This window comes from Coturnix japonica, chromosome Z (genome assembly GCF_054131305.1).
Source record: "Coturnix japonica strain WE chromosome Z, WE-NBRP24, whole genome shotgun sequence".
NCBI lineage: Eukaryota > Metazoa > Chordata > Aves > Galliformes > Phasianidae > Coturnix > Coturnix japonica.
In genome coordinates, this window is record NC_140702.1 from 72,222,292 (window position 1) to 72,249,521 (window position 27,230).

The 27,230-nt window shown below is 38.1% G+C and overlaps 1 protein-coding gene across 2 annotated transcripts in view; it reads left to right on the forward strand.

Moving 5' to 3' along the window:
• SETBP1 (SET binding protein 1) overlaps positions 1 to 20,382 on the forward strand; it is a 262,415-nt gene extending 242,033 nt beyond the window's left edge. For both annotated transcript variants that reach the window (XM_085528503.1, XM_085528504.1), the window contains 2 exons: positions 11,559 to 11,726; positions 17,746 to 20,382. In XM_085528503.1, coding sequence (XP_085384629.1) covers positions 11,559 to 11,726; positions 17,746 to 18,302 — 725 coding nt within the window. In that variant the 3' untranslated portion in view covers positions 18,303 to 20,382. The remainder of the gene's footprint in view (positions 1 to 11,558; positions 11,727 to 17,745) is intronic.
• Positions 20,383 to 27,230: the final 6,848 nt, after the last annotated feature.

Sequence of the window (27,230 nt, forward strand, 5' to 3'; positions counted from 1 at the left end):
AAGCAAAGATGAAGGCACAGGATTCGATTCATTTGCTAACATGTAGTTGTCAGCTGTCATTTGAGAAGCCTAGGATATTCTGCCTGGCCTCCAGCTGCTCTTGCAGAAGGGCAGAGGTCTTGCCTGAAGTCCTTTATCATATCTGCCAGCTCCCCTTCGAGGTTTTAAATACCTCAGGGCATTTCAAACACAACCAGGTGCCTGTATAGAGCTTACTGGCCCAGGGATGTACTATCCATATTTTAGCCTCCCTGTTCGAGCATGAGGAATTTAAACCTGTCAGTGTGACATTTGACCATCAAGCTTCTGGAGGGATAGATCCTCTCACCAGAAGAAGATAACTATGTGAGTTAAATGCCTCCATTTTTGTTACAGTTGGTAAAAGTTTAGCCAGCATATCCTGCAGAGTAATTTGTCTTGGAATAAAGAAAACCCCCACTTTTTCTGTTGAATCACCCATTCCACTTTTTTGACTATTAGTTTGGTCTCTGTTGCCTGTAATAGGAGCTTAGATTCATAGTTCTTATGTAGAAACTGGGCCATTGCTGCCTGGAATTGCATGAAATGAACCATTTCTATTCTTGTAACATCTTAAGGATGGCATAGGTAAAAATCTGAAGATTTGGTCTTGTAGACAAAACTCACAATATTGAATGGGGTTGAGATGTTTTACTGGCAGCTGTCCCAGTAGGAGAAAAGGCTTTCCTATGTGTCTTTTCATGCTCAACATTCTAAAGAAGATCTCTTTGGATTTCTTCCTCTGAGGATTCTTGTTTTCCTGCAGAAAAATGGTTGTACATAGTAAACAACTGTCTGAATCTAGAACTTATAATTAGGTAAATCCTTGCAGAGATGTAAACACTGGGATTAATTTAAAGCACAAAAGTTGTAGATAGACAGATACTATTCTTGGCAGATTCCTGAAGATCATTGTTCCTTTTTTTTCTGTAGTTTGATGGTCTAATCAAGATCTTAGTCAGAGTCAGAATTTCAGCAGATTCTGCTACTGTTAAGTATATCCATTTTGTTAATAAACTTCTACCTCAGCAAAGACATTTTAATTAATGGGAAGTTCTGCTTGCATCTCTTCTCTGTCATGATGTCATCCCAGAGCTTTCTGGATCCTTATGTTTCCACCCCGATATATCTTACTGTATTTGGTTGCATAGTACAGTGTTATAAGTATATGTGGTTATGTGGACAGAAGTTCATTGAAGAAGGACCTAGAACATCTTTTAAGGTATTACTAAACAAGAAAATTGAAGATAAGCTTGCCCAAGAGTTAAACAGAAATGCACTCTGGAAATTTGGAGTGATATTGACATAGATATACAGCATTCAATTTGATAATGTAACTCCAAATGTCAGTGGTTAAGAGCATTTAGGGTTTTTCCCAGTATGCCTTTTATTCTCTGTTTCTTTCCACTTTGCACTCTTCACTTCTTTAACCCCTTCTTCATCAGTTGGATCCCTTCTTGTGTCTGTGCTCCATGGAGGCATTCTCTGACATTATTACACATGGTCTGTCTGCTGTACATCTTACACTGCTATAAGAAACATTATGCAGCAAGAATTTTAATGAAAATCACTCTCAATGAAGTATTTTCTACCAGAATTTTAATTTACTACTACTACTACTACTACTACTACTACTAATAATAATAATAATAATAATAAAATTTAAAATGTCAGACCCAAATGCCTTATGCAAAGGTTTGTATCAGAGCAACAGTTATCACTGAATTTTTTGATGGAGTATAAGAGAGATCATTTTCAGAATGCCATTAGAATAGAGCAACAATTAAAATACAATATACTACAGTGCTAACTAATTATTAAAATTTCATTGCTAAGGTTAATTGGTAATAACACTTATGATCTTACCTATACATCCATTTAAATAGATTTCAGTTTTCATATTCCAGTCAATTACTGTGGTTTTCAGAATAAATGCCCTGTATCTGTTGATCTGAAATATAGAGAGGGAGAGGAACGATATATGCACTCCCAGTGTGTATTATTTTTCATTCCTAGTGCTGATAAAGCAAGCACTCATTTTAGTGATAAATCAGCATTAAAGTGGGATAAATGGACTCAGATATTAAAACAAAGTCAGCACAAGATCTTCTAAAAATAAAAACTCCTCCATTACAGTCTCCTAGATTGTAGGGCATACTGGGAGTTCCATTAAGAGCTGAGATTTTATTTCTAGTGTATGTCGTACTCGGAGTATTTCTCATTGTATGAACTGGAGCATAGCTTGTTATACATAAAGAAGAGAAATGAAATGCCCTGGCTGCTCAGCAGGGAGGATTCTAACTGGAAAGTCAGCAGTCTTGGATGTTCTTATCAGCTCTGTGACTGAATTCAGGGAAAGGATTTCAGCTCATCTTTATCCCACCTGTTCCCAAGGGCCTACCACTGTGACACAGCTGCCTTTGATTGCAGATGCAGTGACTAGAAAGGTGTGAACCCCTGTGGAGAGAAGGTCAGATATTTTGGGACTAAGCCAGATGGCGGAGATGCCCACCTGGTTCTTTGGTATTCCTTTTGTGCAGTAGGCATTTGGGTTCTAGTAACATCTCTGGTTCAGCTTACCTTTCTAACACAGACATCACCACCAATCTACTGAAATCATTCTAATGCAAATATTACATTTTAGTTAGGAAGGAAAAAACAGCACCTAAGTTGTTTGTTTGTTTGTTTGTTTTTTGCATTATTCAGATGCACTTTCATCGAATGCACATGCAGAGAGAACCTAAGCCATATAATTTCTGGTGGAATATTGTGTTCTGTTTTCTCAGTGGAAGTATCTTAGGCAAACTTCTTCAGCAAGATTTTTCCTAATAATTTTGCTTACTACTTTTAGCTTTCACAACCTTTTCTACACTAAATGTGCCTGAAAAATGACTCCATCATTACACCAGCCCCATCCTGGTACTTCATTCATCCTCCCCCACCAGCAACTTGACTCTTCTGCCCATGTTTTGTGCCAGCGCTCTCCTACCAAAGCTGTCACTGTCCCATTTAATCTGTGATAAATACAAACTGCTCCCAACTCCATTTGCCTAGGGGATATCAGCTATATCTGCCACATTTAAAAATGATCATTCCTGTTGTTAAGAAAAACAACAACTCCAAACACCACCCTTGACTTTTCTCATTACTTACGGACTGAAATTCCCCCATCTGTCTTTCCTCAGCTGTGTTCTTGAGAAAGAAATCCTAGCTCCTGTTTCCTTCCTCCCGAGTGAGCATATTGTCATCCGCTATGACAGTTCATTTCAGCATGACTACTCATCTCTATGCTGGTTCTTGCTTCCAGCTACATCTGTGGTTTTTTCTTTTTTTATTATTATTATTATTATTTCTGCCCTTCAGAATACCTAATGGCTTTTAATGCCTTAAAAAAGAGTTCTTTAGCTTACTCTTCCACCTTATCCTCCTGTGCTTCCTCAAACACTTATTTTCATTTCTCATCTTTCAAAGCTTTTAATGTTTGTGCTTCCCCCTCTGCAAGAGAAGTTAGTTCTTCATCACTGTGTATTAAATGATTCATTCGTTGAAATATTTCACGGCAAATTTAATTTCTTCAGCACCATCAGTTTCTGTCTGTCTCTCTTTATTCTGTCTGTCTCCAGCAACTGTAAACTGTATCTTTCTGCTCAATGAAAGTTCCAGGCTCTGGGCAGGACAAACCTTTGACTCTGAACCCATTAACAAGTCCCGGTAGCTTAAATCTGTGTTCACAAGGCCTGGGATATTGGAGCCTTTTGACTCTGAATTAGCCTTTTGAACCCTCGTGTTTTTCTCTCATTAAATTTATTGATTGCTGTCACCTGACAAAAGCTCACACAGTCTTATACTTTGATCCAAGTTCTGATGGAAATCCTCGTGTCATATGTTCATCAGTTCCTGGCATGACGAATTTTGGTGGTTTCTTCCATGATATTTTCAAACCCCAATTCCACCCTGCCTGAAGGAAAGGAGACTGGAGGGGACTAAGCACAAACACACTCAAGGCCCTTGGGTCATTGTCCTGTACTGTTCTAGCATCTGAACTGTTTCCATCAGCTCCATTAAATCAGTTTTCATCTTTCAGTCCTTGAAGGATTGAACTTCTCTGCACACATCATTTTGATTCCCATGGCCAAAGATGCACATCTGTTATTCCTCAGTCTCCTGTTTCATGTCTCCTCTATTTTTATGTTAGCAATATGCAGAGGGTGTAAGGGAATGAGATGGAAGATTCCATGGGAAAAGCAACACCAAAATAAAGCCAAAATACAAGGCTTAAGACTCCATCATCTCCCAGAAAGCCCAATAATATAAAATACAAGGTTGGATACACTTGGAATATTGGCATTTAAAATCAAATTACAGCTGAACGTTCTCTTAGCTGGAAGGACAAGGGGGGCAGGAGATTCATCTGGATGATGAGCAAAATAATGTTTTCTTATCCTTTCCTCCTTGGATTTAGTTCTTGCCTGAAGAATGACAACAGCTAGATGGTTTTCAAACAGTACATGACATTACATAGCACAGACCTGGGACCCACTTCCCTAAAGGGCAAGATGAGTTAAATCTTCTACAGACAAACCTACGTCTGTATACAGCAATAGCATTTGCTCTGCTTGTGAGGAATGCCTTCTGAGGCCTCAGGTATGCAACAGTTGCCACTATGGTTCCTGTCAGGAAACACAGTTATCTTCAGGACAGTAAAGAGGACTTGAGTTTCTTGAACTCAGGCACAGAGATTCACTGAAGTAGAAAGAAATGGCAAGATGCATTTAACCTCATTAGTTTCAGTAGGGCTGACTTTGTGCAATCCATCAGTGTACAGATACATTAGGGGAACTAAACTATTTCCACATCTCATTTACATAATGGATGGGATGTGAAATGAGTCCTATGGAAGAGAAGCACCCTGGAGGCACAAAAGTTTATCACAATATGTAAGAGTTCTTTTAGATCATTGCATTAAATTTCCACTAACAAGATAACAAATTAATTGTCTGTATTACTGTACTAACCCAAAGCGGATAAAGTGTATGATTTCAGCAGAAGGCAGCTGTTTAAGACAGCTTGGTGGCTATGGGAGGAGGCAGAAGAGATTAGTATGTCTCCCAGCATTTACGTTCCGTGATGCCAGCCCTCCTCTTGCCCCTTTAAGAAATCTGGCTCTTCTCTAATCTGATGTTGGACTTGAGCTTTATTAGTGAAGTGAGGGAGAATGAGTAAATCAACTGTATCAGACAAGCCTCAGGACATCTGGAAATTGATCATTCTGCAGAAATAAGCACTCTCTGTTTATTAGCTGGGAGTTCATCACTATCGCTTCTCTTTATCCAATTCCTAAGAGATTTCAAAGCTATCATCATAGCATTAGCTCTTCTGACTGTGCTACTGCAGATAAAGATCAGAAGATCTATCTAATGATGGCTTTCTCAGATTCCCTCTCTCTTTAAAGAGATCCTGATTAAAAAAAAAAAGAAGAAGAAGGAAAGAAAAAAAGTAAGAAAGTAGCTGCAATGAAATAAAGCAGTCTCCAGTGTCTTAAATTTTTTGCCTGTTGGCAATGAGAGTAATTTTATTTTTTTATTATTCTACAGGAACTTGGTTTTATTCAGGGTGATACATCCTGTAGAACAGAAAATCCTTCATGGGAGAGGTGAAATTTGAGGTTTCTAATGCAGTAGTAGAAAAAGGAGTAAGATAAAAGGACCTGAAGCCATAAAGCAGCGCTGTACGTTGAAAGTACAGTTATTTTAAAATGATAATACACGTCAAATAGAAGCCAGGGAAATGAATTCCATAAGCTAGAAAGGTAATAATATTACTTTAAGAAGAATAATTACTTTCCTTAACTACATTTATCACATAGTAATTCAGTTCTCCCTTCTGGAATGTGACGCAATGCCAAACTTTTGACTGATTTATTTAAAATTAGCCTTTAAAAAGATTCACCCAGATACGAGGCTTCTTCTACTTCCTTATTCCAAACATAGTAGCTATCAAAATGCAAATACTGTGACTAACTTAATGTTTAAATGTGCATTCTGGTGCAACTGCTTTATGTAGCTACATTGTGCAAAGAGAATGGGAGAAAAATTGTAAGAGTTTTCTGATAACAATACTGGGATGCATAAACACATTAAGGACAGCCATCGATTTCCAAAATCTGTGGGGAGTGTGAAATCCAGCTCAAAGCATTTACTAAAGACAAATCTTCCCTGGCAGAAACTTCACAAAAATCAATTTTATCACCTGACTTTCTCTCTTTTTCCAATGGCAAAATAATATTGATCATTTTTGAACTGGCACTTAGAGTTCTAGTTCGGCTACATGTTGCACTGGCTTCTGTACACAAGTAAAAGAAGAAAAGGTGGATGCTGTCCAACAACTTTTCCATATAGTTACAGGATGAGAAAAAACAGGTGAATGCAATAAGCAGAGTGAACACGATATAACAGTAAAGACAGTTAATTAATCCGTTTGTACAGAACCTAGCACTGTGGAGCTAGACCACATTACTTGCAATGTAAGTACTTACTAACAACAACAATAATGACTAGGCCTTTAAAATTAATGTATTAATTATCAGCCAGAGCTCATAAGTTGGTTAGCCAGTACCAGGGGACCCATAAATCTTTAAGTAAAGGATCAGTTTTACATCAGTATTGTTTTGCCTCATACACAGCTTTTCTGTCAGTCTGACTTGAACCTGAATAGTGCTATTCATGGTTCACCCTTTTATTAATGATCATCACGATTATTTATTTATAATCATGCCATTATTGTGTTAGGTTCTTGATAATCTCCTTCATCTACATCTGCCTCTGCTTTTGAAGCTGTCTTTTGCCTTTGCCCTTTCTCATTTAATAGGTAATGATTGATTTTCTCCCTGCTCTGACATCCATTGTTCACTTGCATGTGCATGCACTGTTGTCTGTGGTATCAGCAGGACTCAGATAACTTAAGACACAAGTCTTTCAAGGAGTGAAGTAGTCTCTAAATTGGAGGAAATAAACAAAGATCAACAGGAAAGTGGTAAAAAAAAGGTCTGAAACAGGTCACCCATACACATCATCTTGCTCTTTGTCTGTAGTAGAAAAAAAAAGACAAAATAACACTTGAGTCATGGGCAGAGCATGAATTTTAGTGAGCCCCCTTTCACTGTGTTTTCACTATTTATTTTTACTTTATTCAAATATGTGCTGGACTAGAGTGATCTTTTATGTCAGACTTCCTAAAAATAGTCCAGTAAAGGGTGGTGATCCAACACCAATGGGTCAGTTTGATTGAGGGATGAACATCGTAGTACAGTAATGTGAATCACAGCCTTGTGAGAAAATTATTACAACTCCATGGCTGTCCAGTGGTGCCTCCAATTCTTAGCTGTCATTTTTGTATCTGGGAAAGAAATCCAATGATTCTTCCTTATTGTGCATTTCAGATCCATAAGTTATTCCTGTTTCTCAATTCAGAGGCAAAATTCAGTGAGGTGAGTGGTACAGGCTTAAGAAACCAAGTGTATAAAACAAAAGACAGATGGCCAAATTCATGATTCACCAGTGATGAGCTGCAATTGGGCCACGTAGACTTTGAAGTAATTCATTACATTCGTACCTCTTCTGTAGGGGGAGGATTTTTTCTCAATGATTTGTATGACCTTGCTAAACCCAAGTAGGTGGTAATTGAGCAGCAACTACTTCTTCAAAAGAAACAGAATAAAAATATTGAAAATATTGACTCACTCCAAAGGCAGTAAGCAGCACTTTGGTCTTTGACCTTTAAGCATCCTAGGGTAGTCAATAACCTGGCTGTTAGATGCTGTGCCTGCCACTGATTTTGATTTGGGAGTAGTTTAACCTTGAACCAAGATCCAAGTAACCACGGCAACAGGAAGTCGGCCTCTCCATCCAAGGAGTGGGAATCCATAAATCAAGGTCCCTAATGCAAACACTGTGTGCAGGTAGAGATTTGAGAGGATAAGTGGTTTGTGAGGGATTACCTTTGAAAAATGAATGACTGTCCCTTGATATGTTGAAGCACAGCTTCAGAGTCCTTTTTTTATCAATAGAGGTCAACAGGTTACAGCTGCATGTTTTCATACAGCTCTTCATATAGGCTCTTCAGTTTAATTAGAACCAGATGTTGAATTTTATGAGGTTGTTATATGCATGTGCATGTATATGTAAGTATATTGATACATACACACACACATATGCATCTTTCTTGTGCACAATCTACAGTTGTGAAAAAGTAATGTTAAGCCTCAAAACTCAAGCACTATGGGGTGGTGAAGCCTTAGTTTTGCATGTGCACGGTCCCATAGTCCTGGGATCATACAGTCATAATTGTCTGGCCAAATATTCCAGTCTTTCAGTGGAATATTGCTTTATGCAATGTATAGCACTCACCTAATGAACAGCTATTTGGTAGTTTGATTTTCCTCTCCTTATTCAGTGTGTGACCCCATGTCTCATTTATTCCACATTTCTAAGCCTTGCTATGAATAGATGAATGTTTCATGAATGTTGATAATTTTATTTTTGCAGCACTGCTCTTGAGATGAGGAGAATATTATTGTTCTCATTTGTAATAGAGAAGCTGAGCAGAGAGGGATTGAAGTTGAATGGATACAATTTGAGATGCTTAGTGCTCAATTTGAGGCTCTGGGAGAATGTACAGTCTAATATGCAAAGGCTCCTCAGTATATCTCTTCCAAGCCACGACCTCTGACTGCAATTCTGTCTCAGACCTGAATATTTCTGCTTTCAGACTCATTCTACTTTATTAAGTTGCAGGTTTTTAATCTAGACTCCTCTTCCAGACTCATTCATTCTGTAGCCCCTAATCTTTCATACTCTTCTCACCAGTTCAGTTCTCTGCCTGAGTCTGATAGAGATCTTTTCCACAATTTCTGGGGTCACTTGTAGGTTTCCTGACTATTTCTCATTCTGTGTGCAAGGACAAAGGTAGAAACTCTCTTGGCAGCTCCGACTGTGAATGCAAGAAAATGTTTATATCTGGAATGGCTGAGTACTGCCAACAGAGGCATGAAACTGCCTGGAGATCATCTTGATCTTCTGAGAACTTCTTTAAAGATCTTTAAGGCAATCTTTGAGGAACTACCAGATGCTATCCAGGTGTGCTCAGGGAGAGCAGTAGATGCCAACTGCTGCAGGAGATGAAGGCCCCAATCTCCTGACCTGACCTGTTGTCAAGCAGTTTTCCAATAGCCTGGAACTTTGATCATTGACATTGTGGAGAGGCATCCAAGGCTTCAGCAGTCTCTGGACTGATAATATTGCTGGAGTTTTGGAGTTCAGGAGTTTTTCAGTTATGGCTAAGTGTCTCCAAGAGCTGTAATCAAGGCCACGAGGATGCAAGTGGTTTTCTCTACAATCATGCAAGTGAGAAGACTGGATCATTTTTGAGGTTAGAGAACCAGTAAAAAGATAAGTTTCACCTGAGTAAAAGGAATAACAGCATTATTTCCAACTGCCTGGCTTGGTAAAGAAAGCTTTAAACTAGAAAGGGAAAACTGACAGGGAAAATAGTGAGGAAGTGGAGAAATAGGCCGGCAAGAAAAGGTTTCAGGGTGATAAAAGAAAGCAGTAGAAGGGCATGGAGCAGTGCCTAAGGATTAGTGATGAACCAGCTTAGGGCTTAAAAGTCAGTATTCACAAGCAGACTAATAAGGACAGGGTAGGCATTTGCTATAGATCGCCTGATTAGAAAAAAAAAGGAGAAGAGGCCTTTTTTAATTGCTGAGAAGCTGCCTCATGTTCACCTCAGTGTGAGAGGAAGAATGGGAGGAAAAAGGAGGACTGCAGCCTGCTTTGAAAAATCTTACTGGATCATGGATTACAAGCCTGGAGAAAAGTGAATTTGAGAAGAACTTGTTGATTTTCAATTACCTTCTTTGAATTCAAAAATGTTCCACAACAGTGAGCATCAATTCAAGCAAAGGTAGCAGGAGACTTTCATGCACGAGTGAAGAGCTACTAACTAATGTCAGACTTGGAAAGCAAAAGAAAAAGGAACTGCTGGAGAATTATAGAGAAAATATTTAGGGTGGGCTCATGAGAGCCAGAGCCTCTCTGAAGAGAAAGAAAAAGAAAAATTTAAAAAAAAAAAAATAGAGAAAATGTTGGCACAGTGCTGAATGGAACACAGACAATTGTGGCAAAGGACATGGAACAGAACAAAGTACTCAGTGTCTTCTTCATCTTGAACTTTCCTGATAAGTGGGGACTTATCTAGGGACACAAAGGTGATGAGACCTGTGAGGAAAGAAAACACAGTTTAAGTATAGGAGGATCAGGTTAGGGCTATTGTTCTGTAGGCAGGACATAGAAAAATCCAGAGATTTATGAAACAGAAATCATCCCTGACCAGCATGATGGTGCTTTTCTCTTTGCCCAACGAGATTTTGAAGCCTCCATCCTTGAAGATATTTAAAATCTAATTGGACATGGTCCTGAATAAATGGCCGACTGTGCTTGAGAAGGGAATTGGATTACACGAGCTCCAGAAGTCTCTTCCAGCCTCAGCTCTTCCATGATTTTATGAAGCTTCATGTAATTTAATTCCCCAAATCTGTATTTTCTCTGAGGCTCGTGTACAAATTGAGATTTGAGGGAAAAAAAAAAAAAAAAAAAAAAAGAAAAAAAAGAAAAAAAAAAAGGAATAATTTAAGAAGAGCTACATTTGAAAAACAAGTGGCTGTCCCGAAGGCCATTATTGCAGAGTCTGGGAGAAGTCTTCATAAATTAGCAAAGACGCTGCACAAAGTCCTCACCTTTGCTTCAGTCTCATGAATAGCTTTTATTTCCAGGAGTATTTGCTGTCTTCTGTTTGTTTCTACAGTTTCATGTTGTAATCCACATATGAATATCTCCAGTACTATTAGAATCGGTTGGCAAAAAAAACGTATCATAAATAGTTCTTTTCCTTTTTTTTTTTTTTTCTTTTTTTAAAAAAAGAAAAAAAACTCCTATCTCTTTGATGAATTGTAGAGTAGAATTTTATAAGGAAGAGGACTCCTAAAAGATACATAAAAGTCTGATGTGCTTTAGAGAGGGAATGACATGCTGAGGCCACTATTGATGCCTGCTCTTTACTCAGATGAAGCACACATTAAGTGAAGTCACTGTAGAAGTACATAACCATGTGCAGAGAACAACCTACTCAGAGGATGACAAATAGATCATCCTAATGAAAAGAGATAAAAAATGTGTCTGTTTTTAAACATTTACAGGTGGGGATATTTCTTTGCAAAATAATATGTAACAATGTAGAATTACCATGTCGGTTTGCCACTGTCAAAGAGATCACTGGTGCTAACTCTGCAGACAAAGTTATTAGAAATTACTAAGAATTTTGATCCCTGTTATCTTCAAAATCACATTAGATCTTGAAATCAGGCACTTAAAGGGAAATATGAAAATATATTGGAGTGGCAAAGACAGTCACCAGTACACGCTTCCAGATATTCCACAGCCAGGTTACTTCCTGAATGTTCATCCAAATTTTGTTTTCTTTCCCAGGAATTGTAGGCCCCCACTTAAAAGCAGACCAGACTTCACTTCACAGTAAAATGGAAAGTTCTGCCTGTAACATGATGACCAGAAGGAAACCAGCAACTGTAGAGAGTGTTACAATGCCAGCTCCAGTATTATCTCTCCTGCCTTCATCATCAGCAACATCTGAAGCAGGTAAAGTGTCTTCTCTCCACCCCTTCTACGGCTCCTCCACCATCTTCCTACTAGTACTACTCTGAACAATATTTGATTTTACTGCTCTCCCTGATTTGAGTAGTTATTGCAAATGTGCATATCTTATGTGATAATCAGGCTGGAATTTTTCTTAACACTTTCTTACCATGATCATATCTTGCCCTATCAAATCTACTTTATTCACATAACACTACTTGTGCAGTAATGAGGATACAAGTAACAAGAGCACTTGTGGTCTAGCAGGGGACTCTGAAGTAAGGCTCTTGGGTTCCTTTCTCAGCCCTGTTGTTCATTTATTTGAATGTTCCCATTCATGTAGCACAAATACATAGTGAATAGCTAAGGAGCAGCTGAGATTTCTTTCAGCATACTTCAATGATTTTCGCATAATATTCTGTCTTGAAAATGTGAAGTTGTTTAGGGCAATGAACAGTGATTTAAAGCACGTAGGAATAAATAAGCCAGAGTAACATGTATGTCAATCAACTTATACTTTGTGCTTCTGTTTGAAATCATACTGGAAGGTAATACAGCTTAATAGTGTCAGAAAACGAGCCATGTCATTCCATTATCATCATGCTTTTTCCTGAGCACAGATAGAGAAGTTGATCTTGAATTATGCCATAGTTTCCAGTGAGTGGGGAACCCGCCATACTGTGTCCTACATGCAGCCATTAAGAATTTCTTAGTCTTGCCAAACATCTGAATCCACGTGAACAAAAAATGCATTTGTATCCTTCAGTTACAGAATGATAACATACTTAATTATTCATTTCAAAGTTCTGTTTCAGTGCACTCCTTTTGATTTTCCTTTGGTTTCCTGAATAAAGAGTGAAAACAAAGGACCCATGCTGTAAAATGGCATCTAAAAGGATAAATTTCTACATAAGAAAGTCGGGAGTCTTTGTTTAGCCTTTAATACTTTCATATATATAAGCTAAGAACATATTTTTAATGCATAAGAGAATGAAAGAACACAAATATTTTATGATCACTTTCAAGGTGAAAGTGTATGCTTGACTGTGTAGTTCATTCTTTTGATTTTCAGAGGACTAATTAAATTGTTGGTTTATCTGTAGCCCAGATGTTGAAATGATTTAGAGAAAACTGAAAGAAACTGTGTTAATGGGAAAACAGGACAGTGCTTTGGGTTTCCTGTAACTAATGGGGAGCTCCTCGAAAATTCCTTCATTCAAACTAAGCAGTCAAACTGAGCCCAGCTGTTGAGCAGTCTTATCCATGCTGTGTTCTTGCAAGCAACCTCAAGCAAATCTGAAAGGATAGAGAATGGCAGGCAGTAAGATTGATCCCTAGTGCCACAAACGCACCAAAGCCATCCAGAATAATGCTGGAAGAGCAGAAAGAACTTCCAAAGCATCTGAAACACTTTGCCTCACTTCTGTGTTCTCTACCACTGTGCTGGAATGGGTTTTTCAGACCCCTGTAAGCTACCTTTGGAAACTTATCTTTTTGGTAAAGACTTCTCTTAATTCCTCAAAACCTGTTACTTGTGTAATATCAACCCTGTTCAACTTCCCATCTTGGCCAGCAATCACTTTAATTTATCTGTGAGACAGAGCCACAGTGCATCTGCTTCCAATGGCAAATACAGGGCCTCTATGTGCCTTACTTTAAAGGTACAAAGCTGTATTTTTTAAGACTAACACCCATTCTTTCTTCTTTAAGGAAGCTTGGTAAGGTTTTTGTTTGTTTGTTTGTTTGTTTGCTTTTTATGGTAGGTAAGTAAGGAAGGGATGGAGAAGTACATCTTCTTTTTTGTTTATTAAAGTTTATTGGATATAAAGAAGCAGCAGCTATGTGCATCAGTGCTATGTAATTTTCCAGTTTGCTTTCATAACCAGCACTTGCAACAGAGCATTTGTAAAGAGAACTGCAGCGTGCATGTGTCTAATAGCATGGGGCAAATCTCAGACAGCAGTTCAGAAATAAAGGTGCTTGCCTGGATCATCTGTGTTGGGAGGCCAAACTGCTTCCTTCTCCCATTGCTCTCTAGCGATCTCTCAGAAATAAGGATCCTCCATAACAGGTCCTCCATATGGAGAAAGAGAAGAGTCTTTCTTTTGACAGCTTTTTTTCTGATGGCCAAGTTCTGCCTTCTGTTAAGCTGTGATTGCTTTTTTCCACAGTACTGGATTTTGCAGTTATGTCCTCCAGGCATGTGGTGGGAAAAGTGCCTCTTCCAGTACCTCTTTGCTGCATTGAATTCAAGCTGTCACTGCTTGTAGCTATGTCTCAAGGAAACATCCTGACTACAGTAAGCAGATAGACATCCTCAAGCGTGAATAGTCACAGTACAAGGAAAGGTTCATACAGCTCCATCCCAAGTGTGTACTGAATCAGCTATTTCCAATCTCTGTTCACTTTGGTCAGGTCTGTGCCAACTAGCTTCAGGCCTTCTCAGAGACAACACATAGCCTTGCAGCCTGGCAAGGTGTAGATAGAATACTTTGTCCAGGTAGCAAAGTCTCCTGCCTTAGTCCTCTCTCCCCTGTACTGCTCTCTGTCCTGTAGTCTCCTCCATCAGCTGAAGGTTGCCATCATGTTGCATCATCTCTTAGAAGCATCCCATCTTCCTGTGCCTGCGTATGAACATGTTGTTACTCTGGCCAACTTCTTCCTCACCTCTTTTGAGATGAAGTCTGTGAGATAGTGATAGGGGAAATTCTTCCTGCCAGAGCAAGGTTTCCATGTGCAAATAGTAAAGTATGTGCAAGAATAGAACAACAAAGCTTAAAAACAGAGCAGACCAATTTGGATCCAGGGTTGAGCAAGGTCTGTCTGGATAAAATGGAAAAGCTTAGTACTTACCTTTGGTTTTCAGCAAATCAGTGTATCACATGGCAATATAGCAAAATATTTTATATCAAAGACTGCTGACCAAGAGCTTCCAGATGAGTTGATAACACCTGATGGCTCTCACATCAATAGTGGTTTATTTTGGCAGATCTCTCTGATATTTTGTCATAAGCACACCTCATCAAATCTTCCCCCTGCAGACCAATCAGATTCTTTTACACATAGCCTCCATTCTCCAAATTTAAAATCAGGTGTTCCTGTCTCTCAATGGTCAATATAACATTGGTTTTCCTAATACAGCCTTTAAAAGCCTGAATTAAAGGGATATTATTTATTCAAGACATGCATTCTGACTTTTGGCAGACTACATAACACAACTCTTGCAAGTTCAGAGGCCTGCTAGAGAGGAAAACAAAAGTATTAGTAGTTATTAATAAACTTCCTGAGAAAAATAAATGCTACAAAGCATCCAAAAAACTTACAAGAGGGAAAAAAAAAAAAAAAAGGAGAAAAAAATAATAAAGACAGCACAGAATAATTTTGTTTGTTTGTTTACTTGTTTGTTTTGTTTTAAGCAGAATTGAGTTTCAGTCCAAATTGAAAGGGACTGTTATTCTGTAATTTTTTAGGAGGGCAAGGAAGTATCTAGAAAGTGAGGGAAGACACTGGGTCTTCAGCTCTCAGATTTACACCTATGTGTAGATGTCTAGCCATACATGTTCATGTATCTACTGAGTTGGCAGAACTAGACGCACTGAGTAACACACTCAGTTTCTGCCTACACACTACTGAGATCCACTCAGGTCTCTAAGCCTCAGTATCCTGGACATCTTGAGTGCCCAAGACACCCATCAGAGTTGGTAGGACCACAGAACACCTGCAAGTATTATATTATTCAGTAAGCAGTAAGGAGAATGTGATGTCAAATGGCAGGGAACTCCTATTTCAAAAATGGAACAGCAGAGACACATCCTTTACTGTTTGTGGGAAGTAGATCTCATTGACTTCAATGAGCTGATAATATTGAGCTGTAGAAACAACAGATACTAGTAGATCTCAGAGAAGACATAAAATCATGCAGATTCTTCTTTTCAAATTAGTTTCCTGTCCCTTGGCTTACAACCTTTCCAATTAAAGATGAGACTAGTACCAAAATGTTCTAATTTTATCATTGGCCTTGCAATGTTTTATTTTTTATTTTTATTTTTTATTTTTGCTAAAATTCCCACCTGCAAAATTTACATCATTAACTTTCTGATAAATGCATCTTGAACATAGGAGTTTTCAGAAAGTCTCACAAATGGCTCATGACATTTGTGCTAAAAGGCAAAATGTGGACAGCAAGTGCTGTGCAAAGTGCTGGACTTATTAAATACTCTGACATGAAGCTTCTCTCAAGATTTTGGAGGAACTGAAAGGAGCTGAGTGCTTAGGACTGGAAATATTGCGACTTTGTATGTCAATAATGAGTGAAGCCCCTGATAGTAATGGTTTTGTGTGACCAGAATCTAACTTTTTTGATCAGATGACTGAGAAAATGCTCACTGCCATCTGCCTTTAGGGGTCTTACATCCACACTTCTTAGGGGTGACCTACTTGAGAGAAATTTTGTGCAATTAATTAGATTCCCCTTACTAATTTGAACATTTCATTTCCTTTCCTTTCTCTTCTTCTTTGGTACTGAAATGACTGAATTCCTCTATTCTTTTGTCCTCGATGAATCACAAATTGTAAATGGGTTCTATTTTTCTTTTTGGTGTGGGGAGTGGGTTACATATGGAAAATGTATTTTGTTTTGTAATTAATGAAAACCAGACTTTGGGAAGTTGGCCATCCAGGTCTTTATTTATAAGAGAGCATATGTCTGTGTTTTGTTTATGACTCATTCCTACTTCTTGCATTGTAACTTGGGTTTGTTTATGCAAGCTCTTTGCTGAATCCAAGCAACATGGTAGTGTAAGAGCCAATATTTTATGTCGTCCAAGAGGGGAGGACAGTAAGTAAGGCTTGTATGCTAAATCTGTCATTGTGAGAAAGGGAAGATTCTGCCACTTGATGGCTCCTGGTTATCTACAGAATTGCTACAGCAGCAACTTTATTTTAAACTGCTGCTAGAAGATTATGTTGTTAGCCATGAAGAGAGTGATAGTCCCCAAATGAACCTTTCTTGAAATCTTGGCTGCTCTGGAAACTTCAAGGATTTCAAACCCAAATGACTGCTTGACAGTCAGGTGTAAATTAAGTCTGCAAGTAGACATGGGCTGAGGTTAATTTAGTGGGATGTTTTAATCTTTACTGGAAAGAAATCATGAACTCCATCGTTTCTTTTCCAGTAGTGCAGAATTGATGTGCTAGGAGTGAAAGGGAGCACCAATTATTGTAATAGCAGAATTAATACATTCTGTCTGCTCATGAAGAGGTAGTTACTTGTAATCCACGTGGAAATCTTGAACTCTGAACAGATACCATGTTCATTAAAGAACAATGAGATAATTTAGGAAAAACAAGCAAGATCTTATGTCCTTAGTAAAGGCCCAGAAGCCAACAAATGCTGGACTCTCTTTCCAGCTCTGACAGTGACTCATGATATGACCTTGGCAAGAGACTTAACTGCTTTGGACTTCATTCAGATCTAAAGTAAGTGATCAGAACCAGAAAGGAGTGTGATTGCTTCAGGGGCCATTAAAGTCAATTATGTGACAGAGCAGTTTCAGCTAGTTTATGCAGAGATGATGGTAAAGAAATGCAGGCAGAATTAATGAGTTTAACACAAGTGGAGTATGCAGCTGAACTTTTGTGTGCCCAGTAGTTTCACTTTTAATACTATCTGATATCCATGCCTTAAAGACCAGAGTGAAGATATCAGGAGTGTATGTTTGCAGTATATGAAGTTCAGCAGTTATGGTGGACCAATGTGAGGTTGGTGCTAAGCAGCCCTTTTTTTTCCATTCCCACTAGAGGAAGAAGACTGAATGAAAACCCACAGTAAAATACTGTTGTAGAAAAGTTTTGCTGCTTTATTCTTAAATTGCTTTTCTATGTAGAGTCCTTTCATACATCTTCTACTTCATCAGTACTCATATTCAGCCTATCAGTCTTGAAAGCTCCCAGTCTTCATAATATTGAAGTCAGAGTTCCCATTCACTTGTTTGATCCAGTTTCTATCCTTGTCTCCCAACAGCCAGTCCACCGCTGAAAAAAAGGTTCAAGCGCCGTGAAATTGAAGCAATCCAGTGTGAGGTGCGCAAGATGTGTAACTACACCAAGATCCTGTCCACAAAGAAGAACCTGGATCATGTAAACAAGATCTTGAAAGCCAAGCGGCTGCAGAGACAATCAAAAACAGGCAATAACTTTGTCAAGAAGCGGAGGGGCCGTCCACGTAAGCAACCTCTCTCCTTTGATGAAGATTCCAGAGACCAAATGCCCGTTCTGGAGAAATGCGTTGACCTTCCCAGCAAAAGAGGTCAGAGGCCAACACTGAATCCATTGCTGTTGGAGCAAGCAGCCACTCAAGACACAATCATGGCCACCATTGAGGCTGTCATACACATGGCTCGAGAAACACCACCACCACCTCCTCCTCTTCCTCCTCCGCCACCGCCGCCCCCTCTCCCTTTGCCCCGGACACCCCGGCTTGGGAAAAGGAAGAGCAAGTCACCGCAAGAGGAGGAGGATGACATGAAAGTGAAGCGGCACCGGAAAGGCAGAGGAAGTGAAAGCGAAGGCCTTCCCTAAGGCCAGCACGCCCTGTTGGACATTAAGTGCTGATAGCAGGGTACGTCAAGACTGACAGACTGGAGGAATACAGTCTGCTTTGCCCCCAAGGCAGCACTGGACTTGTCACTTGGGTGGCCAAAACTTATTATGGAGAGATGGGGATCACATCTTCCTCTTCATCACTTCGTTCCCAGTCCCCCAGGAAAAAGGGGGAAAGGGTGAGGAGATGGAAAGGTGGGGATAAGGGGGGTGGGGGGGATTTCTAAGTTGGGGATATTGTCTACTTTGCAGTTTCCAAAACTAATCAACATCTCAGCATTGCAGTGCTCACACCATACCCGGAGGCGGGAGGTCATCCTTGCAGAGAGCTGAGTATTGTTGCTAGGGCTGCATGCTCAACTCAGATTCTGTTTGGTGGGCCAGGTGAAACTAAGAATAACCATACCATAGTAGAAATCACTGTTTAAAAAAAAAAAAAAAAAGAAAAAAAGAAAAAAAAGAAAAAAAAAAGGAAAAAAAGGAAAAAAAAAAGAAGAAGAAGAAGAAAGAAAAAAATGGAAAAAAGGGGGGGGGGAAAGGAAAAAAAAAGCAAGAAAAAAATAGTGTAATTTTCTCAACTGTGATCTTGGTTATAATATGCTTGATTTTTTTTTTTTTTGATTTTTTTTTTTTTCAGTTTTATATACCTACCAGGTTTTGGGGCAACATAACCCAAAATCCCTGACTCCTGCTAGAACTATATATTTTTTTCTCTCATTTACTTGCCTAGTTACAACTAGCTGCAATATAGGCAATAGAAAAGTAGAGCCTTACACGCGCACACACTCATTCCGAGTGCTATCCCAAGGAACAACAGAATATCACAGCATTTCTAATAAGGTGTACATGGATATTCAGTTATGATAGCACACTTCTATGAAGCAACTTGGCATTTCCAATGGCATGTGAAAAAGGGGTCATCCATCAACCAAGTTGTTTTGATGCTCGGTACATATGAGTAGAGAACAGCAAGACACTTCTGGGGAATAGTTATAGTAAACATGGACAAAAACACCAAAAAAATAAAAAATAAAAATAAAAAGATAAAAAAGAAAAAAAGAAAAAAGTAGAACAGAAAAAAAATAGAGTAAAAAAAAAAAAAACAGGGCCCCAAACTACCAGTTTTTACCATCTACAGTTCCCAGGGAAAAAGATGGGAAACCAAGACTCCAAATTATTTGCATTGGGTAGCAATGCCTTGATATGTACTTTTAAAGAAAATAGATAATGTAGATTGTTTTAAAAAAAAAAATAGAGAACAAAACCCTATGGAAAATAGATTATTTCTTGGCAATTATTTCTTAAAAAAAGAAAAGGAATAAGTGTTCTTACCTGAAAATAAAAATAAAAATGTTCAAAGGGTATCACCACTGCAATTGTATTAATGCCACTTTGGACATGTTCTCCAAGTTGTGGTTGCCTTAATAAACTTAAAAGAAAAAAAAAAAAAAAGAAAAAAAAATTTTTTTTGTTTGTTTTGTACATAATGTAATTATAAAGCTCTCAGTCTGCATGGATGCAAACTGTGTGTGACAAATCGTCTCTTTAAATGGTCAGTTCAAATTGTACATTTCTCATTCGAGTTGTACGTTAACCATTGATCTAACTTGGGTAAGATACCTAAGCTCCATTTCCACAGCCCAATTAAAATGTTTAACTCAAACAAAGACTGAACGTGAAGCTGTTCCATTGCAGTAAAAATAGTTTGGTTGGTTTTTTTTGTTTGTTTGTTTGTTGTTTTTCTTTCTTTTGCTTTGTTTGTTTGTTTTTTGTTTTGTTTTGTTTTAAAGCAGTCAGTTGTTAAAATTTGAAATACGTACTTTCAATTTATTTTATTTCATTTTAAAGTCCTTCAGTACACCCAACACCTGGCATGGCAAGATGGATATTAAAATGGGAGGGGGGAGGGTAAATTCCAGCAAGGGAGTGGGGGAGTGGAATTATTTAATGATTCACAAGCCAACTGTTATTCACTTTCATTGAGGGATCATTAATTGGCATATTGACAAGGAAACTTCAGATAGCACGACATTAAAAAAACAAACAAACAAACAAAAAACCACATACACACACACACAAAAAAAAACAACGAACAAGTCCCCACCAAAAAAAAAAAATAATAATAATTAAAAAAAAAATCCTTTCTATTCTGTTATTTATTTACAAAAATCATATCAAGACTATAGTGTTAAAGGGACACTGTAAACATTTAACTCATTATTTTTAGAGACTGATTTTTCTTCTGTGATAGCACTTTAGCTTATTAAAACTGAATGCATTTGGGGTTAGGACTAGGTTTGGGCGGCTGGGAGAGGGTTTATGGTGTGTTTTTTTTTTGAGGCTGGAACAATTCTTGAGATCCTTTCTCCTTACAACTGATAAGATGGATCACAGAAGTTCGTTTCCAATTTGCTTTGCAGCATTCATCACGCTCATTTGCACTTTTTGTTTTCCAATTAATGCAGCTTAGAAATAAACTGACCGGTTGCTCCTTCTGTTACAACCAACTTTGCTTTTCAGTTCTCTTGAATCAGCACAGTGTTATTGACTGAAGATGTAGGCCTGCAGAAAAAAAATGCTTACTCCTCTTCCAGCTCTTCCCTTCTGCCTTAAAAAGCATCAGACTGAGGTTTAGTTGATTCAGAAACTTTTTTTAATGTCTTTCCCTTGGGCCTGAAAGTAGTTGATGGTGTCTCTTAAAAAAGAAAATGTTTTTGGTATTACAGGTAGCGTATAAACTGAAACTAAGCCATCTATCCTTAGTTTCATCTTCAGTGATCTCTTTGTTAGCATTGAAGGACATTTCAACATGTAGCAAGTAGAGCAAAGGTCTGAAAGAACCAAATTCTGTCACTGAACGCCTCATGTGGTTTCAAGATTCATCAAACCTTACAGAGTGACAATAAGGGCTGGATTTGGGCTGACTCTGGGCATAACCCCACCATTGGGGATTACTGAATAGTGTGGGGTCCTCAGCTACAGATCCAGTACCATCAGGGCACTGCTGGAGGTTGATGGTCTTAAAGGTCATTTCCAACCTAAATGATTACATGGTTCTATGAAAATACTCTTAACCTTTCAAAAACTACTATCCAAGATGCTGCTAGAGGCAAAACACTTAAGGAGAGCATCCACTTGTGGAAAGAACAACCCCATATGCTCTTCACAGAGCACTTCACGAAAGGCAGAATAAAAACGTAAAGGCACTTTTGGTCCTAAAAATAACAAAGGCTAGGGTACAAGACTTGGTAGCTGAAAGCTATCCATATAAGAAGTATGGTAGACCAGATGCCCAAAACTTATTATTCACAGAGATGGTGTTCTGGGAGAGCACAGTGCTGCAATACAGTCTTGACTGTTCATTTAAACAACATGCCTGGTTAGCAGCAAGATTAGTTTGTTAATTTGTATGAAAGCAGTCTGGAAATACTGTTAGATGATATTCATAATTTGTGTTCTGCATGTTGCATAGTCTACAAATATGATAAGCAAGTTGCTGACAGAATAATATTATAAGGCGATGTACTACATGCAGATCATAAAGGATTTAGTTTTAGGGCTTAAGGCTAAAATCCCACTCCTGCAGTTTATTACCCAACGATATTCCAGTAATGAGCTTTCTGATTATTTATTTTTTTCCCCTTTCAACTAGGAAGTTTTACTAAGGAACACTCTAAATTCTCTCTGTGCATTTCCAAGTACTTTATGAAACTATGGTGAAAGCCCATTTGCTTATTAAGACCCAAAAGAGCCTTTCAAAGACCTCCATCACATCACAGATCAACACATTTTAGCATACTTAAAGAAAAACACAAAACAAAATCACATGGTTGTCAGCTGTGTGAAATGATGCCATGGATTTGCATCCTCTCTGTGGGCCCTATATTTCTCAACCAGTGTAAAGCCAAGAAAAAGGACAAAGAAGAGAAAAATAATTAAATGACCACTTGCGTCTCCAAGAGCTTCGTACTGCCAATTTATCGAGCCCTTTACTATTAAATTTCCTGTGAAGCACCTTGCATGTTTTTGGGTAACTGTCAAAAAAAAAAAAAAGAAAGAAAGAAAAAGAAGTCTAAGCAAGTGATAGCAGTAATCAGCTACTCGGGTGTCATCATACAACATAGCCCATGCCTTTCTACTGGACATCAATTCTTTAGACCATCCATGTAGAGTATTTAATTTGTGTTCTTACATTTTTTTGGTAGCATCTGGTACAAGATGCTGATCCATTACTGGGGCTTCTGAGCACAACAATATGACGAGTATTCACCCTTCCATACAGAAAGATTTACACAACACTTATTTTCACAGGCCCTGATTCAGGACTGCACTTAAACATTGCATTTAAGTAGTATCCTGAAGGAAAAAAATATATATATAAAAGAAAGAAAAATGAGATAGGAAAAAGAAAAAAACAAAAAAACAGGATGGTTTTCTGAATTGAGAAAACAAACATCATGCCTTTGCAATGCCTCTTCCTTCCACATCATCCAAAACCTGGGGTGCAGCAGTTCTGAGAAAATTAGAAGCACATCTTAACAAAGGACACGTATTTGAGATCTCCTTAAGATGCCTGCCTAGGCTGTAAAAAAAACACTACGTAAAAAAAAAAATAATAATAATAATAAAAAAAAATTAAAAAAAGAAAAGAAAAGGAAAAAAAGAAAAAAAAAGTTAAAAAAAGAAAAAGAAAAAAAATGTAAAAACATAAAAAGAGCTGCCAATTGGACAACATGGGGGAGCTGTTCAATCCCATGTTGGTTTGTTTTACTTTTCTTTTTCTTTATTTTTTTAAGCTATTTCTTAAATAATAAATGCACATGAAGTGTTAAATATGTATATACTGTATTTCAAAAAAAAAAATTAAAAAAAAAATCAAACGAATGGGGCACAAGATTGTTCTATAAGTCGTGCTGGCTAATTTTTAGTTTGTATTCATAAGTGGTTTTTAAAAGCCTTTTTTAAAGTGTAATTTGCATGTTCTACTTTGATTGTATGTAAACATATTTTAGAGCAAAAAAATGTATTTGTATTTTATTGAATATAGAGGCAAGAAAAAAAAACTTGTACATTGTTTGAAATGTTCTTTTTGTAACAGTTTTTATTCATGAAGCATTTTTGTACATTTAAAAATGGATATGGACTTGATGTTCTTTGAGGCTTAGATACATCTGGCATGCTTTAATGTCATGCTCCTTCATGATCTTAGATGTTGGTTTTTAAACATTTTTTTCTAAAGCAAAGCTCAGTCTTTTCGCTACCAAATCAGGTTAGCACAGTATAGAGCACTTAACTAAAAAAAAAAAAAAAAAGAAAAAGAAAAAAAAAAAAGAAAAGAAAAAAAAAAGGAAAAAAAAGAAAAAAGAAAAAAGAAAAAAAAAAGTTAATCCTATTCATATGTTATTCATTGTGTGAAATTAAAGGAATTCAATTCAGTCTAACATGAGTTGTGAATTCTTTTGTCTTATTTTCCATCTGTTTCTCATCACTAAGGAGTTTAATAGCTTTTGGGATACTAATACCATGCATTCACAGGCCCTCTTTATGGTAATGGAGAAAAACATGCTTTGGTTCTGTTCTTTTTTTCCTCTCTCTTTTTTTTTTTTTAATTTCTCTTTTCTCTTTCCCAGAATATCCTTAAAAGTTAAAAATGGACAGTGCCACGGACCCCAGGGATGAAAGAGTTCTTCATACCTTAAGGCTTTGTGTGTCAGCACAGGAGGATAAACATCAGTGGTCCAAGTGGTGTCCATACCAGCATGGTGGTACTTGCTGCACAGGTGGGATTTCCATTCTTGCAGCCAATGGATTGTCATCTGCAGATCCCTATGGGGTCAGGAATATCAAGGGCCTTTCCTGATTGTTCATGGAAAGGAAATCCCATTCCCTCGAGCAGGCAGCAATGCTCAGACAGGATAGGTGACAGTGTCCTCTCATGTTCTGCCCTATAGGAGTTTCTTGGGATGGTTCGCCTTGGTGGGACAGACTCATCCAACCAGAAGGGCAACCCATCAGCCAACAGTTCACCCCAGGACTGCATCCAGCTTTATGATTCTTGTGCAGAGCTGTTCCCAAAGATCTCATTTTAATGGGTCTTCTTTTGTTTCTGTTCTCTTTCTCTTTATTGTGTGCACAGGCTCAGCATTTGACAACAATCTGTAAAAGCACTGATAGGTTTGCTCACTGCTTGTGTCAGACTCTGTGTTGTGTAAGCCACTGGTCTCTGTCTGCAGCCTGTGGTAAGGCTTCTTCGGAAGCATCTGTGAACTGTCAGGTTTTGTGCTTGCGGCTGCAGCATTTGAAGACTGATCTCCCCACCCTCCAGCCCTTTTCTGAGCTTTACTTCCTACTGCCAGTGATCACTGCCATGCTTTCATGGCGTCACCTTGCAGAGATGATGGAGAAGACAGGGAGAGCATCTGTTTGGAGAGGGAGTTGGGGATGTTGGTTTTCTGTTGTAGGTGGGAGAAGGGACTATGTGAGTTTTCCATGCATTCTTGCCTCTAATCTCTTTTTTACACCAAATCCCTTATACCATGGATTGTGTCGAATAGCCATACTCATCTGGTCTCTTCATGGGCTGGAAAGAGTCTTTGTTCAGCAGCCCTGTTGGTATAACAATTCAGGCTCTTGTTAGAATCATTCTGCGTCAATTTTACCCTTGATAACTACTCTGGAATTGAATTCCCCAATTTGCTCTCAGAAAAATATCTGAAAATCTTAGGGGGAAAATAAATAAATAAATAAAGCAAGCTTAGGAAAACCACAAACTCTGGTAAATTATTGTACTTTTTTAGGTAGTTTTTGCTAATGAGGGATTATTCTCATGGCTTATTTTGTTGGAGTTCAGCGCTTTCCAAATTTACACAGAATACTTTCATCATTATTCTCCAGCTGAAATAATCAAAGAATAGCAAAAACTCAGACAGTGTTAGAAATAATGTTGCTGATTTTCCCCCCTTTTATTCTGAGCACACTTTTTACTCACAGAATTAGCAATGCTCTGTTCAAATCTGCTTTAGTTATTCTCCATATTACTGAAGTTTGAAATCAGGGAAACTCTTACTATGGATAAGGAGATGAATTGTCCCTCCAGTATCTAAGTATGATCCCAGTTCACCCTTGATAGTGGAGGTTGTTCATGTTCTCCAGAACAAAGCAGTGGACCAAGGTGACTTCCACCTCTGCCATGCTTATGTTTCCCATCATACTCCACAGCTATCTGCTGAACTTATTATACATAAAGCAAAGTTTAATTGGTGGAGATGCCTTCATCTTGTATGCAATGACAGCATTGTTTGCTATTCTATGAGACAAAGCATCCTCTTAACTCAAGAACAATTCTTCTCTTACAAAGTGAGGGAATTTCCCAGGGACTTTGAAGAGGCTAATTTGGGAAAAAGAAATTCAGCACATATCATCCTACTTGTTCTAGAAAGCAAAGGGAAGGATAGATGTCATTGAGAAAATAAATAAATAAATAAATGAAATAAAGAGAAAAAAAATTAAAAATATGTTTGGTCTTTTATAGGTAATTAATGAAACATGTAATTATTGCACTAACACAGAGGTTTCAGAGCTAAATCAAAGTACAGAATTCACAGTGGAGTATCAAGCATGTTTGACTGTGAGCTATAGGAAAAACTGGCATGAAAGGAGGAGCTGTAAGAGAATTTGAACAGAATATTAGTGCCATCATAAGTCATTTCATTTAGACAATTAACTTTCTCTGTAACACGGAGCAGGACCACTGGTTCACATTCTCAGCTTATTCAGATCAGAACTATCTGTTTCAAAAGTATTAAAGCAGTTTGCAGGGGAAAAAAAGATCTGTTTTCATTTTCCTAATGGAAACTATTCATCCTAAAGTGGCTTTGGAGTGCCTCTAGTAATATGATGTAATATAAACTACTGTTGTTTGTTGCCTGTAAGAAATGTCATACTGAGAAAATGCTAAGATCAAATGTTTGGAAAAGTGGTTCAGCAACATTAGTTGTTAGACCACTATAGTTTTATAAGAGCTGCAGTAGAAAGAGGGGATGAGAAGTGGGAAGTCTTTGGGAGAAGAATAAGACAGTTTTTTATGTACCAGAATGATAGTTAAGCATACTTCTCAGGACCATGCTGTACTTCAGAAAATTGTTAAGAAAAATTCTTCAGGTTCTGAGCATCTTGGAGGACATCAGCCCTGCATGAATCAAGCATGTAGGTAGCACAGCACTTCTTCTGCAGTGATGGAAACAGATGTGGTTTGTTTGGCATGTGTTTGCCTGGAGGGGTTTATTTTCTTCTGGATTCCTCCCACAGTGATGCAAAACACAGAGCAAGGACCTCACCATCTCTTCATCCTTTGTCCAGGTGACCCACTCTGAAAGAAAGGAAAAAAATAATCACAGGTCTGGTTGGCCTTGAGTATCCTTAAAAAGATTCAAAAAAATTATTTCTCCATTGTACTCCCACACATACTTTTATCTGGCAGTTCCTAAATGTCCCCACAGATGTTATTGGTAAACGAGGCTCCAATTAAACCAACTGAACTTTTGTCATCAAATCAAAGGGAACAAAATCCCCCGCAGCACCTCTATGATCTAGGTTGCCACAAGAGTAGTTGTGACCACAAATACCTCCTAATGTCTTCTCATACTCAAAGAACAAGTATTCCAAGCAGAAAATTAATTTAGAGAGGTCGAACTGGGAAAGCCTCTGCAAGGTAAAGGAAGAGAGCACATGAACAGCATTTGCGGGTGAGCATTTTCAGAGAATGCCAAGAGTGCAATTAGAGAAGGGATGAAAAGTGATCACTGAAGGAAGCAAATGATGATGTGGCAGTTAAAATAATGATAATGGCCAAGAAGGGCACTGTTTGGTTTTCTGGAAGACAGGGGAAAAAATAAACCGAAAAAAGGA